Source organism: Engraulis encrasicolus, chromosome 19, assembly GCF_034702125.1.
Source record: "Engraulis encrasicolus isolate BLACKSEA-1 chromosome 19, IST_EnEncr_1.0, whole genome shotgun sequence".
Lineage (NCBI taxonomy): Eukaryota > Metazoa > Chordata > Actinopteri > Clupeiformes > Engraulidae > Engraulis > Engraulis encrasicolus.
In genome coordinates, this window is record NC_085875.1 from 2,513,774 (window position 1) to 2,529,584 (window position 15,811).

General features: G+C 41.5%; 1 protein-coding gene across 1 annotated transcript in view; it reads left to right on the plus strand.

The window, feature by feature from the left end:
• The first annotated feature begins 1,150 nt into the window (after positions 1-1,150).
• Positions 1,151-15,811, plus strand: part of ttll5 (tubulin tyrosine ligase-like family, member 5) — a 43,785-nt gene continuing 29,124 nt past the window's right edge. Inside the window, exons 1-14 of the mRNA XM_063184004.1 lie at positions 1,151-1,379; positions 3,456-3,600; positions 4,811-4,917; positions 5,673-5,755; positions 6,182-6,288; positions 8,270-8,400; positions 9,123-9,205; positions 9,534-9,603; positions 9,927-10,011; positions 10,358-10,459; positions 10,884-10,975; positions 11,289-11,396; positions 12,653-12,734; positions 13,177-13,238. Coding sequence (XP_063040074.1) covers positions 3,548-3,600; positions 4,811-4,917; positions 5,673-5,755; positions 6,182-6,288; positions 8,270-8,400; positions 9,123-9,205; positions 9,534-9,603; positions 9,927-10,011; positions 10,358-10,459; positions 10,884-10,975; positions 11,289-11,396; positions 12,653-12,734; positions 13,177-13,238 — 1,165 coding nt within the window. The 5' untranslated portion in view covers positions 1,151-1,379; positions 3,456-3,547. The remainder of the gene's footprint in view (positions 1,380-3,455; positions 3,601-4,810; positions 4,918-5,672; positions 5,756-6,181; positions 6,289-8,269; positions 8,401-9,122; positions 9,206-9,533; positions 9,604-9,926; positions 10,012-10,357; positions 10,460-10,883; positions 10,976-11,288; positions 11,397-12,652; positions 12,735-13,176; positions 13,239-15,811) is intronic.

The window sequence follows — 15,811 nt, forward strand, 5'->3', positions numbered from 1 at the left end:
CTTTTTACCGCCCTCGGCATGCATGCTGCATAGCATCTGCCCACATGTGGAGGCAGATACAGACTGGAACTGCTTTTAAATATTCTCTTGCATATGCCTACATCTGGATTTGTGGATGACGGTGGAAGAACTAAATAATTTTGTTTGTAACAATAATTTTAATTTATTCATAATGAAGATGATAGGTCTAGAATTGGCCAACACAGGAACAAGTGTTCATTAATAAAGCTATTCATCTAATCACCTATAACCATGTGCAGTCGTGCAGTAGGATCAAATACATTGTGGCTAGAAATAGTAGATACTTTATTTATCTTGTAGAGATGTGAGATTAAGGAGTAGGTGCTTTAGTAGGTGCTACTAGATGCTTTAGTCAGTGCCAGTGACAGCGCATTTGTCTTGAGGCAGGCTACATTTGAAGAGTGTGGCCTACAGCAGTGTTTCCCAACCAGGGGTACATGTACCACTAGGGGTAGGCTATGTGAGCACACTGAAAGGGGTAGGCCTACTTGGAAAAAAATAATTTTAACAAATGTATGGAGCTTAGTTACATTGGGATAGTGAAAGCGATATAGAACTTCACTGGGGGGTACTCATGGCACAACGAAAATGCTTAGGGGGTACTCAAGACAAAAAAGATTGGGAAACACTGGCCTACAGGCTCTGACTCTGGCTCTGCCTTATGAAACACTGCCCTCTGGTGGAGGACACAGCACACATCATGCAAACAGTTTCCCCTTATCTTAACAACAATAATAGAATAATAACAATAGTGGTTATTAAACATTAATAACAATAATATTACGAACAGTAATAACGGTATAATAATACTAAATGCTAATATAAAAACGGTAGGCCTAATAGTGTGGCCTAGCCAATATGCTACATAACAAACACATAGCAAAACCTAAATATAGATAGGCTAGCTAATGCGCCTGATCAGTTTGAGTGATTTTAGCTTGTTTGATTTGCGCCTTATGGAATCGTTTTGGGACAGTGAGGTAATGCAGTTTTGCAATATGTTACATAGCACACCTGCGGTGTTTTGTATTTGGAGCCAAGGCAGTGCGGACCAGCGTGCGCATGCGCCACATAGATAATCCATGGTCCGCATGTTTGCAGAAAAGCATCATTGGAGAGGACGCCCGTCGCTCTGTTGTGGTGAACCAATGTCCACGAAAGTGTAGCTTACCGCCGGCTTTACTTGAGACAGAGCCGGCTATCTCCTTATGTCCAAGGAACTTCAGTTCCCATGACTCCGGGGACTTAGCATATTACATAGCCGAGCTGCAAGTCAGATCCCAGGAAATCATCTAATTCTGTCCGAAGGGGACCCAATTGAATCGCGACACAAAGTTTACTTGTCTGTAAACAATGGGGTAGGTGCAGTTCTATCAAACATTCCTACAGCGTTTTAGTTACACTGTTATAGTTTGAATAAGGGAGATAGCAACCGTTTGAATAACATTAAGTTACTTGGCTAAAACAGTAAGGTATGAGTGCCATACAGCCTGCTGAAATCAACTGTCGATGTAGCCTTGTTTACCACGGAAACCAGCCGTTGTCCCATCCAAACCAAAGATGAATTGCCCAGAAGTCGTTTGTTACTGTTCTTGTACGGACACTGACCTACACCTGGTTTCACTGCTCCCTAAAATAAAGTCAACTTGGAGCCTGAGACAGACTACTACCCGTTATAATGCAATTTAAATATATCCGGATTATCAGATAAATCGGCTCACTGTTCCTTTGCATTGCAACTTTATTTTGTTACATGAAGGATCTCAGCCAATCTCAGCACCTATCTCACACATGTGTTACATTTTTACAACCAGTTGTCATGACTACGTATTCAAACCACAGGTGTCTGGGTGCCCCTGTCATAGAGGATTCCAGTGTGCAAGAAGCCATAGAAATTGTATTAGATCTATCTATGGCAAGAAGCTAACTTTTTTGGATACCAGTTAGGCATTAAAAACCATCCTCTTTTCCCACTAAGATGCAGTTGTTGTACTATATTATTATACGTACTGTATACTCTGCTTTGACAGCAAATCAGGTGCACTTGCTTTTTCATTTTTCTGGAATGTAGGCTATAAATGACAGTCCACAAATTCATCTCGTTTGGTTGTAAATTTTAGTTGCCATCTACAAGCTGATAGCAGGCAACCATCTTGCTACTCAGAAATCTTTGTGCCACATCAAGACGAGGAACCAAATACGATTGTTACCTGTCCAATGATCTCCATGATCATGTTGCCCACCTGTGTTGCAAAGGCCAGGCTTTTGAGTTCAAATCAGCCAATAGCAGATAAGCATCAGTTGGGCTAAGGGAAGCGGGGGTGGTGGTGTTGGGGGCGGGGGGGACAAAGGGGTCAGTTGTCCTGGGTTCTCATTACATTGCATATGTATTGTTTTGATGGTTTTGCCCTGGGGCCTGGCCAAAGCTGTCCCAGGCAGATTGGTTGGTGAGCTGCAACTACTGTGGGTTCAGGCTACACAATAGGTTGATCCATAACAGTTGTTCTCACCCTTTTTTGAACAAGTGCCCCCTTGACCTCATTATGAGCCCCCCCAATGCCCCCTTGGCCTCTTCATAAGCCTGCCAACGCCCCCTTTGACCTCATTATAAGCCTGCCAAAGCCACCCTTAGTATTGAAAAATAAAACAATGCTAGCCACATTGGCCCATTAGTGAGTGCGTGTTTGGCTAGTCAGATTAACCTCTTTGCGCAGAGCCTATGTTATAACCTTACTGTCACCAAAATTGTAATGGCCATGGCTTAATCTGTTACTTAAAGGTCTCTGTACTGTCATAGCAATGTTGTTACATTGTTACATTAGTTGAGTTGAGTATTTTAGAGCCCTGATTGTATGTATTGGGGAGGGGGGGCTTTTTGATGACTTAGTCCTGGGCCCGGCCAAAGCTGTCAGTGGCCCTGCTCAGGGTTGCCAGATGAGGCTGATGATTTCCAGCCCAAAAATGCTCAAAACCCGCCTAAAAGCACAAACTCCCGCCCAATTCTATTGATTTCTATGGTAAAAATTGGGCGGGTTTTTCTGCTAAATGCCATTTTTACCCGCACATAGCCATCCTAAGCAGCCCAATTGGGCGGGAAACAGCCCAATCTGGCAACAGTGGCCCTGCCTATCAAACTGCATGATATGCCCAACTGGCCTACTGTGTTGGTGGTGGCGGTCCAAGCTGCAGTAAGCATTATACTAAGAGCATTATGCAGCGCTTCATCCACTATGACCAAGTGACCGGCACAAGACCCCAGTGGACCAGTGATTTGGTTTTAGTGGTTTTGTACTCAGTATATAATATACGCACAGCAGTGTAATAACAAATTGTGATGTGATTGATTGATTAATTGCACATTAATTAATTAATAACACATGCATTAATTAATATTTGTTCAAAATTAATTGATTAACTTAACTTCTGTTCTGTAGGTTGCAGGGGGTGCAATAAGATGCCTATTTCAGCGGCTGTAGTGACGTAACGCCAGGAGGTCCTATGGCATTCACGCTGCAGAGCGGACACAATGCCATCTCAGACCTGGGCTATGGATGACGCCCAAGAGGATGCCAACATCAAGTAAGTTATAGACGGGCATCGTGTATCATTTGGTGAATCACATTATGGGATTTTTTATTGTGAAATATAACCCTGTGCTAATGTACTTAAAAAACACTACCCCTTGTTAATTATCATCTGTACTTGTTATTCTGTATATTTTCTGTGCTGATTTTGTATCTGCTAGTGATGTTGGCTATGTCCTCGATTGTAAGTTGCAAATGGTTAAAAAGTGTCTGCGAAATGCAATGTAATGTAATGAAATTTATATAGCCTTTTTTCATCTGACAAAGACACAAATGATCACACAACATCTGTAAAATCAAATCAAGCAGCGTGCAGATAATTTCTTACTTAATTCAATTTAGTACGTACACATAGCCACCTTAAACTATCAAACCAGTGTTTGTAATTCGATGAATTCGGTGACCCATAGACTTACTAGACTGTGTCATGTTTTGGCTGGCCAAAGAAAGTAAAGGACCTTTGATTGGTTATATCTGCCCCAAGCTCTTCAAAACTGTTCATTAACCATTTACAGACTAGTGTTTGTGTTGTGCTTTTTTCCTTGTTGAGTTTTTGCAAACCATGAATACCTTGGTTTTGTGTGCCCAAGCTCTTCAAAACTTTTCATTTACTTTTCACAGTGTTGTTTCATGTTGTTTTCCTCAATGAGGTTTTGCACACCTCTAAGGTGCTGTTTATGTGGATATTTTTTAATGTGGATATTTTTTTACCTGTTTATTTCACATGTAAGCACAACATGTGGAAAAAAACCCTAATGACATATTTTTAAAGCCGGACTTTTGATATGCAGATTTTTACATTACATTACATTACATCTGTCAGACGCTTTATAACCAAAGCAAATTTCAAGAGAGGACATAATCATAGCCAACATCACTAGCAAATAAAAGGTGCAAAGGAAATATACAGAACAACAAGTGCAGATGCAAAGAAGGGTTAGTTAGATGGGTTTTTTTTTGGTTTTTTAGTACACACACACACACAGACACACACACACACACACACACACACACACACACACACACACACACACACACACACACACACACACACACACATACACACATCATGTCAAGAGTCTGGCCTTTGGCTAGGTCAGCTCATATAGATTTTAACAAAACCAATGCATTATCAATAAGATCCATATACTGTACGTGTAAACAGCTTGTAAGTGTTTGTTCCTGTGTGTGTCCTGGTTCCTCAGGGACATAGTGTGTGTGTCCTGGAGTGGCACCAGCAGGAGGACTCCGGTTCTCCTGTTCCACGCTGAGGTCCTCGTCACTAAAGATGGCAGCATACGCACAGTTGGGGGTAATGTATCCTGCTAGACTTCACCTGATGTACAGTACGTGCTGTATATTCTGTGGTATTACCACACAGTTAAATATGTAAACTTGTTGTATACATCCAGATGCAGTATTTACATGACTGTGGAGACCCAGATTAATGTTTATGCAACGTTGAGTAGAATTAACAGGAAATGTGTTTCACTGGCCAAAGAGTGAAATTTCAACACTATTGTTGAGTGGGACCAAAAGTTATCTAAATGGGTAATGTTGAGTGGGACCACCTGTTTTCTGAGTTATTTATATTAACACTGTTTATTAGTTATATTAAAACTGGTAATATTACTGTGCATTGCCATTTGGACTTTAAAGCCAGGCTCAAACTATACGACTATCAGCCCAATTCTCGGCTGAAACCCCCCCTTGTGACAATCGGTGGAACGTTACCAGAGAGGACCATTGCAATTGTCGGGCAAGATTTCCTCTTCGTGGTGACGTTTTAAGATATAATTTTGCTGGTTCCAAGAGTCGGCGGTCGTAAATCATAGATATCAAACACTGTTTGATTTTTGCGACTGGAAATAGAACGTCGGGCATTGTCTCTGTGTTGACGATCAGGGATAAGATTGACAGTTGAGATTCTCCTCTAGTGTGCAGTGCACCCCGACGGAAAATCGGACACAAAATCGGGAGTCGTATAGTTTGAGCCTGGGTTTAGTCTTCATTACTCCTGCCATTAACATCTCATGACTAATCATGCTTCTCATTGTGCTCTTGCAGAGCATTACAACTTGGCCTTTAAGATTGTCCGAACAGAGAGCAGACTGGTGCGTGGCATACTCACCAACCACGGCTTCCATGAGGTATGCATCGCTTATACTGTCATGTGCTAGTTAACAAGTTTTTATAGTTTTACAGTGAGCAGTCACAATGTCAGTCTGACATTTGTTTAACACAATATCACTATAGTTTGTGTCTATATTGTATATTAATTATATCATCAAAAAAACACCTTGTTGTTATTGTTGTGGGTGTTGGAGATATCTAGTCTTGTTGTTCTTAAGTGGATACAACTGAAGGTTTCATGAAGGACTTCAAAAGAAAGAAGTTTACTGCACAAATTTTGCTCGTTTATTCAGAGTGAACAACACGTTTATAAATAAGTCAAATAAGTGTGCGGTAAACGTCTTTCTTTTGATGTATTGAACACCTGCGTTTACCAGCGCCTAGAAACTGTGCATGGATCGTTGAAATGTTGCGTTTCATGAAGGACGTTTGGTGTATTCCAGGTCCATCCTAACAGCAATGACTTCAACATCATGTGGACGGGCTCCCATCTCAAGCCTTACCTGTTTCGTAGCCTTCAGGGATTTCAGAAGGTCAACCATTTCCCAAGGTCAGCAGTTGGTTTTGTACCATTGTAATTGCGGCATCTTACCACTTTAATGCATACTTCTGTGTAAGGGACTGGCACAGTTACTATGTATAGCTTTCAGTACATACCAGAATTTAAACTCCTGAAAGTTCTGACTAGTCCAAAGTGTATCATTAGACATGAATTTCCCCACTGTGGGATAATGAAGGGCATACTAAGGGCCCTATGAAATCCGTTTTATTTTTTCTCAAATTCCGTTTTATTTTTTCTCAAATTCCGTTTTATTTTTTCTCAAATTCCGTTTTTTCGGATTTATTTTTTGCCAAATCGGATTTTTTACATTTTTGAACTTATTTTCCCCTTTCACCCCCCAACAAAATTTCTTAGTTATTTAGTTCAAACTGGTGGGTGGACAGAGCCAACCACTCATGGTTGAATGGTAGGTAGAGAAAAGAAAAGTAAAATTACCTACTAGCTTTTTGTAATATCAGCCCTCAAAAATATTCCAGGTAATAAGGTAGCTGAAATGTACATGCGCATATATTCTATTAAATACACGTGACGCACCCAACTAGAAGGCGAATTCACTTCTGGTGCATTGAAGTTGGACTCGGGCTGCATCAGGTTTTCTCGAATAAGTTTGGCTATATTGCAACGTGCAGCTACATTAGAGACATTTTGGTCACGTTATATGTAGGCATTAAATAAATAGACTCGCAAAGTCCCTACCGTCTACCGTTTCACACAAACACATGTTTTACAAGACGGCCGTTTTCTTCTGATGATGACTTAACCCTTTTTCAAAGTTGCTGCTAACTTTTGGTCACTATGCTTCGTGGCCAACAAAGTTAACAAGACATGATCAAAGCATTGCCTGTTCAGTTTTTATTTTACAGCGGTCACGTCTGTTGTAACAAACTCCAAACTCGTGCCTCGCATCGGATGATTCCATTGTTTATTAAAGTGCAGTGGAGAGCCGTCCGTCTTTTCTGTGTCGCATCGCATCGTCTTGGTAACAGACGGTCAGGACAACACGTTTATGCCTGACCTCACCTGTTCTACTAGGCAAAATTTGAGTGCTGTTGAGAATTAAGATTTCTTCAATGCTCTGACGGCCAGTGTTAGGACGCGGGAGACAATCGGAAACGCCGCTTGGGAGAGAGATGCGTTCACTGTCAACATGCGCTGACATGGATCATGGATCTGCATAGAACTTTTGCGCATCACCTCGCGTGGGCCAGATATGATATCGTGGCCATATTTTGTGTTTGAAATGTCTTTTAGACTGATAAATGATGACGAAAATAATGGATTTCAATTTATCATCAGAAATGAGCAAATTCCGTGCAATTCCGCGTTTATAACCAAATTCCGTTTTAATGTCTACATTCCGTGATTCCGTCCGTGTTTTCCGTATCGCGGAAATCATAGGCCCCTACATACTCACATACTTACAATGCAAGCATAGTGGAGCAAATAGTCGGTTCTGACAGAGGTCTTGATATTTTTTTTTAACTTGACTGGCCCCAACACATGAATGTATGTGAACACATGAACCCCATTACATGAATGAAAGTAGTACAGTTCCTATGCACAGCCAATGCCCAGACGCTGATGATGTGCAGTCATAAGTAATCTGGAGTTTATGAATCACAGCACACTGGTGGACTTATATTTGCTGTTTTTTATTTTTTATTTTAGTTCACTAAAATAAAACACAGCGAACCTGTGTCCACCAGTATGTGGTGATTCATCGCTTCTGTTCGATGGACGTTAACCCTTTCATTCAGAGGCATTGTTACTGTATTACCTTATTGTCATCAAAATTGTAATGAGCATGTCTTAGTCTATTACTTCAGACTCTCGCCAATGTCCTAACAATGTCGTTATGATGTAGTTCAGCTATTTCAGCAAATAGTGAATAGGACTGCTGGCAATCCCATCTGCATTAAAGGGCACAATTTTTATTTATTTTATCTAAAATCATCTCATCCCCCTGCAGGTCCTATGAGTTGACCCGTAAGGACCGGCTGTACAAGAACATCCAGCGAATGCAGCAGGCCCACGGATACAAGCACTTCCACTTCATCCCACAGACCTTCATTCTGCCTTCAGAATACTCTGACTTCTGCAGTAAGTCATTGGTTTCTACTTACATCATCCAGCCGATGTATGATGTTCATTTTGTCTTACAGTTAAGTCAATACTTAAAGTTTCTTTTGTTTCAGAGTCAGACATGTAAAAGTTTTATATTTTACCTGACATGTTTTGACGGTGAGACTTTCGTCTTCGTTGTTGTCATAATTATGGTGAACAATGAACAATCAAAGGGTAGCCCTGTAATAACGTTCGACGGGGTGCTCTCTGTCGGGAAATATCTATCTATCTATCTATCTATCTATCTATCTATCTATCTATCTATCTATCTATCTATCTATCTATCTATCTATCTATCTATCTATCTATCTATCTATCTGTCTGTCTATCTGTCTGTCTGTCTGTCTGTCTGTCTGTCTGTCTGTCTGTCTGTCTGTTTCACGACAGCAAACTTCTTGGCAAATGTTATCCCTTTTGTCATGTTTTGTTTTACTGTAAGTTTTTGATTTTATGTCAGTGCCACAATAGACCTTGTTTGCCCTATTTACAAATTTTAACCTGTCAAAAGACATGTTGAGGATATCCTTAATTTTGCAATCATCCAAGTTGATGTGAACTAAATCTTTCTGGAAAAGTCTGAAAGTATTGCTAGTATGAACTATGCCAGCCACAATGAACCAAGTTCCACATGCCTTTTTTTTATGCCTGTTTTCATGTGCTGTCTCCATTTAATCTTCTGGTCTCCTGTAATCCTGCAGCCTCGTTCTCCAAAGACAAGGAGCCGTGGATCATCAAGCCGGTAGCCTCCTCTCGCGGCCGGGGAATCTACCTTGTCAGCAACGTAAGTCAGACTAATATAATTAGTGCTCTGAAAATGAGAGACTGGAGCACACTGCAGCTTAGTTTTTAAGACTTTATTATGTGCAGACACCCGACTAACGTTTCGGTGTTGCTACACCTTCTTCAGAGTCCAGACATTTCTCATTTCGTAATGACGCTGTGTTAGTTACTAGCACTAGGCTTCCTTGCAGCAATGATGACTGTAAGAATGCCACCAGATATTATAAAATTGTTCCTCTATTCTCTAATACTGCATTCAACCCGCTGCTACTTGACACGTAAGCTCATGATATTTACTGCAGGCTTTGTCTTTCTTGTGTCTTCCCCAGCCCAGTCAGATCTCCATGGATGACAACGTCCTGATATCCCGTTACATCAACAACCCACTGCTCATCGACAGTAAGTGGCGTACCAAGTGTCTGCTCCAATGTGCTTTCGTTTAGATGGCGTTTCGTTTGACTGTATCCACAATGATGACAAAACACTTCTTGTACAAAGATGAAAGTAACTGCACACTCTTTTGCGCTGCCAGTATTTCGGCCATTGGAAAAGAGTGTGCCGTTTCTTTCATCGTCATACAAGAACAAGTACCTTGATGTAAAAAAACACCCTGGTGTGCATCAGCTTTTCCCTTTCCAATGTAAAACACTTCTTCTCATGATTATGATATGATACTGACATTGTTATTACCGCCTCTGCTGTGGTATGAAATCTGTGTGTAGATTTCAAGTTCGACGTGAGGTTGTACGTGCTGGTGACGTCCTATGACCCTGTCATCATCTACCTGTATGAGGAGGGACTTGCCAGGTAGGCTTTTGATTTCATTTTATTGGATTTGAGGGTGTTTGTAATTACAATCAGTTCAGCAACTTGTTTTAGCTTAGTGGAGGCTGATTCATTGTATGATTCACTTGTTTTTTTTTCAGACATGAAAGAGAGACACTTCTACTGTACATTTTTCCAGCACTTCTTAGATTCTCTGGGGTTTTTTATGTCTGAGGAGTCACCCATGGAAAACACTGAGAAAAAAAGTGTTGGAGAAATTGAAAAAAAAAACAAAAAAAAACTACAATTCCACATTATTGCTCTGTGTTTGAGAAATGATAGTGTGACGTAGTGTATTTATACACATTTTCTTGAACATCTTTTGTAGGTTTGCCACAGTGAAGTATGAGCAGAGCGGGAAACACATTAAAAACCAGTTCATGCACCTCACCAACTACAGCGTCAACAAGAAGAGCAGCGACTATGTCAGGTAGGCTACAGACATTTTCCCTTCAACTGCTTCAGCAAAGTCATTGGATTAATTTAGCATAGAGATCAACCTAAATATTTCCTCAATTTTTACAGCATGGCCCATAATAGTAGCCTGTCTCTTTTAGTAACCTGGTCATTTTAATGAATAAAAACCTGCCCATTTGTGTAGCCTGTCACAGCCGATATATCTCGGCTGGAAAATGTGGCCAATGATATGACCTCCTTTGTATTGTAGCCTGCACCCATTTGTAACATGGTCCAAAACTATTTTTGTTTATAGTATCCCAACTATTATTGGAGGAAATATGGTATTGCATATTAACTGGGATATCATGTCAGCTATATTGTAACAAAATCAGCATTTTCAAACTACACTTCTCCATCTAACGGCTAATACTGTGTTTGTCGTTTATACGGTACAGCTGTGACGACCCTGACGTTGAGGACTATGGCAACAAGTGGAGCATGAGCGCCATGCTGCGGTATCTACGGCAACAGGGGATGGACACTACACGTGAGTACGAGATATACTTGACCCACAAGTACGTGCACCCCGTTTCACCCTATTTCATGTGAAACATTTTGATGTGGGCTGAAAATACACAGCAATATTACACACATTCTTTAACTATACAAAACTAGTCATCTCATTCTGGAATTGAAATCGCTCAATGGAGTCAGGGGTGCATTTCTTGAAACCATAGTTGCTAACTTCATTAGCTTGTTGTTTGCAATGCAATTTCCCATTAGCAACTACCCAAGTTGCTAACTAGCGAACAACTTCGCTTTCGAGAAACACACCCCAACTCTGTTCATTTCTGTTGCAGTGCTGATGGGCCAGATTGAGGACCTGGTGATAAAGACGCTGCTGAGTGTGGAGCTGCAGATTGCCACCGCCTGCAAGATGTTCGTCCCCTTCAAGACCAACTGCTTCGGTAACACACACACACTTGCAAGTCATTAGCTGTGACCATGCAACTACTACACCTGCATGAAGCTGGCACCCCCCTCTGAGGGGCTGCATATTGAAAATGTATTGGTATTATGAGTATTTGAGTATTTAAATCACTCAAAAGCCTTAATAGCACAAACTTTTTTTTTTTACAGCATAATCCGGCACAAACGTAGCACAATCAATCTGCAGTGTTTTTTCAGCATTTTGGGTCGGGGGGGGGGGGGGGGAGGGGGGCCGGCTTCACGCAGGTATACTATCTACTACAGTGGTTCCCAACCTATGGGTCGGGACCCAACCAGTGGGTCGCCAAAGATCCACAGGGGGTCGCGAAGCCCTCTTGATTTTAAGGGGTTTCATTTTAAATATCATATATAGCCCATGTTGAATAAATGACAAAGCATTTAACTATTATATTCATAGAAGCAACAAAATGTTAGTGCTATTAAACATTTATTCTATATTTGACCAAAGACAAATTGAGGAATAAAATGAAAAAAATTAGTTTTCGCAGGAAACAGAGGGTATCATATGACTCCTTCTCGTGCAAGTGCTCGCGCAGTTGGGTCACCAAAGCTTACAATGGTAAAACATGGGTCCCTTAAGACAAAGGTTGGGAACCACTGATCTACTACTAGCTTCCTTTCTATTAGCTTGGAAACAGTCTTTGAAAACGTACAATGTAAATCGGTGTGACGGGTGGCTGAACATTTTTCAGAAATGGGTTTCTGGGAAAACGCATGGCTCTCAAGTTGATGTGCATTGAAAAGAACAAATTGTCCCTAGAATACCCTAGAATAAACTCAAAAGTGTTGTTTCCTGGCCTCCCGGAGGGGATCGGGCCAGGCATTGCAATGAACCTGTCTGACTGTCTGTCTGTCTGTCTGACTGTCTGTCTGTCTGTCTATGTTTCTGTCCGTCTGTCTGTCAGCCCATCTTTCTGTCTGTCTGTCTGTGTGTCAGCCCATATGTCGTCTGTCTGTCTGTGTGTCTGTCACCCCATCTGTGTGTCCGCCCACAGTCTTTTATGTCGCCTAGGGGTGGCACTAAACACACCACATGAAGTGCTATTAGCCTTGGGTAGGGGACCGCGTTGCTATCTCTGATTAGCCAGGGGACCGCGTTGCTATCTCTGATTGGGCAGGGGGCCGCGTTGCTATTAGCATTGGGTAGGGGGCTGCGTTGCTGTCTGATAGCTCTTGTCTGTGTTTGTATTTCTGCCTCCCTCTGGCTGTGCAGAACTCTATGGCTTCGATGTGCTGATTGACTCGAACCTTAAACCCTGGCTCCTGGAGGTGAACCTCTCCCCATCTCTAGCTTGGTGAGTCACAGTTTTCATTCTTTTTTAAATATTTTTTTGGGCTTTACGCCTCTATTTTTGTGACAGGACAGTTAGAGGGCGACAGAAAGTGACTGGGGAGAGAGAGAGGGCTCGGCAACTGACTCGGCAAAAGGCCTGGCCAGACTCAAACCCAGACGCGAACCTGATTGTCACCGGTGCCCAACCGATAGAGCCATGGTTGGGCCAAGTGAGAGCTTTTGATGCTCAGATAAGTAGAGTAAAGTAGAGTTGAGTAGAGTAGAGTACAGTACAGTAGAGTAGATTAGAGTACAGTAATGTAGAGAAGAGCAGAGAAGAGAAGAGTAGAGTGAAGTAGAGTCGAGTATAGTAGAGTAGAGTAGAGGAACATTCATTAAATTCAAGTCGTCTCTGGTAGCATACATAACTGACTCTTCATTGCTTTTGTTTGCTTGGACTGCAGTGATTCTCCCCTGGATCTGAAGATCAAGGCCAGTATGATTGCAGACATGTTTTCCCTCATTGGTAAGTTGCTTTTAATTCTAAACTCTCAATACTTGGGTTGGACATACAGTTTCATTCATACTTTTGAATATTTGTGTTCTGAAAAGGTCACATTGTAGTCCTCTTAGATTCGTAGATTATTGTTTTGGTGTACAAAAATTGTTATTTTTTTTAAAGTTACCTAGAGCATGAAATAAAATGTCAAACCTACCTAGTTACTTCTATTATTCTCATCATAGTGCCATGTTGGTGTATCATAGTCTTATACTGTATTTTATACAGTATTTGTGGCTTCATGCAAAATGTTAAAAGGATATGCCACTATTTTGGGGCTTAATACAGTTAAAATCGTTGGCCGGGGTTTATAAAGGTGGTAAAGTGTCTTATTTGTCATGTTAAGCGTTGTTTTGCTTTAAGACAAGTTGAAAGAGGGAGTATGTAGCTAAGCTAGTGAAAGTCAATGGATCACTGTAGCATGTAGCATGCTACACGGATGCATTGACTTTCACTAGCTTAGCAACATGCTCCCTCTTTTAAAGTGTACCTCCGGGATTTTGGACAACAGACCTCATTTCCGAGTCAGCCAGGGTGTAAACAATGTGTCCAGAACGTTTTTTTTCACATTCCATGCAGTCCTTGTGAATTCTCATATCCATGTTGCTAAGCTAGCGCAAGTGGACGGAAATGGTAGTAGCCTGCCCCCAAAAATAGTCTTATCCAGTTGCAACAACATTCAAAACAACCCCATTATTATGCTAGACTGCAAGTGTAAATACTTGTCTTGATAGAATGAAGTTTGAAATTAAACCAACATTGCAATCATGTTTGATCACCATCAGCAATTTGTGTTCCGGTTTGAAAGCTTGACAGCCGCGGAGTGATATTCCTAGTACAAATCCTAGCTTCGTTTGACACATCCATAACTTTTCCATAGAGCGAACTCCAACATCATCCCCTCTCCCTGACCTCGCTCGCAAACATCAAGAGTAATGCTTTCTGTCCGACTTTGTAAACCTTTCGTAACATTGAAACATATGCCATAACAATGTTTGGTTGTTACTAGATGACCCGTGTGTCTACACAGCATGTTGGCGAACAGAACGCACACTCTTCTCCCTTTCATCCTCCCATTCCATCTCGTCTCAAAAAACATTCCATGTAATAATAACTAGAGCTACGAGTGACATATTTCACAATGTCAAGCCAGATCACATAGCGTTGCGTAACGTATGAGTCCATACGGCAATTCTAATGCCATTTGTTATAGCAATTACACTAAATAACAGTAAAGCAGTACAACATGCAAATCCAAAAAGTTTGCAAAAGTGAACGCTATTCCCCTCTCCCTGACCTCGCTCGCAAACACCAAGAGTAATGCTTTCTGTCCGACTTTGTCAACCTTTCGTAACATTGAATATGCCATGACAATGTTTAGTTGTTACTAGATGACCTGTGTGTCTACAGAGCATTAGATGTTGGCGAACAGAACAGTGCACCCATCTCTTCTAAATCCCTTTCATCCTTCCATTCCATCTCTTCACAAAAAACATTCCCTGTAATAACTAGAGTTACGAGTGGCATACCGGTATTCCACAATGTCAAGCCAGATCACATAGCGTTGCGTAACTTATGAATCCATAGGAATACGGCAAGTCATGTCTAATGCCATTTGTCACAGCAATTACACAAAATAACAGTAAAGCATTACAACATGCCAATCCAAAAGGGTAACTTCTAGCCCAAGTTTTGGCTAACGTAGGCGAAGCCATTATACCACTGGGCTACCATCATAGAAGCAGAAAGCATAGCAAACCTGTTCTTCGGAGACTGTTGGTGCGCGCCACAAAATGTAGATCTGGGAATGCGGTTGGCACTGCGGACACTTTTAGAGTTTTCCGTGTAGGTATTAGACTTCGAGAAGGACTTTGTGAAGTCGTCGGGACTGAAATGGTCACTGCAAAGCACCGGGGTAGCTTACGGAGCGTCTCCATCGGTGTGTTGATGTAGCCCTGCAGCCAGGAGCCAGTTGGTTCTTTCAACATCTTTCACGGAAACCAATGGAAACTTGCCGATACCCATCTGTGGGCTTTATTATTGCAGTTGGTATATACATATTGATGTACCATGGTGCGATGTCGTTGGGTTTTAATCCACTATTCGATCCGAAAGCAGTTGTGGAACTAGCCTTGATTTGCAATGTCTCTTGCGGGTCCCTGCAGTGGGTGGGTGGGCTACATCACAACTGAAGAGAGCAAAGTAAAATTCCGCCGACCCCGAGAAAATAGTCTCTCAACATGGCAAAATCCACGCAGTGCAAGGTTGGTTTAATTTCAAACTTCATTCTACTAAGGCAAACATTTACACTTGCAGTATGGTATAATAACGGTTTTGTTTTGAATGTTGTTTAAACGGGATAAGACTATTTTTGGGGGCAGGCTACTACCATTTCCGTCCACTTGCGCTAGCTTAGCAACATGGATATGAGAATTCACAAGGACTGCATGGAATGTGAAAAAAACGTTCTGGACACATTGTTTACACCCTGGCTGACTCGGAAATGAGGCCTGGTGTCCAAAATCCCGGAGGTACACTTT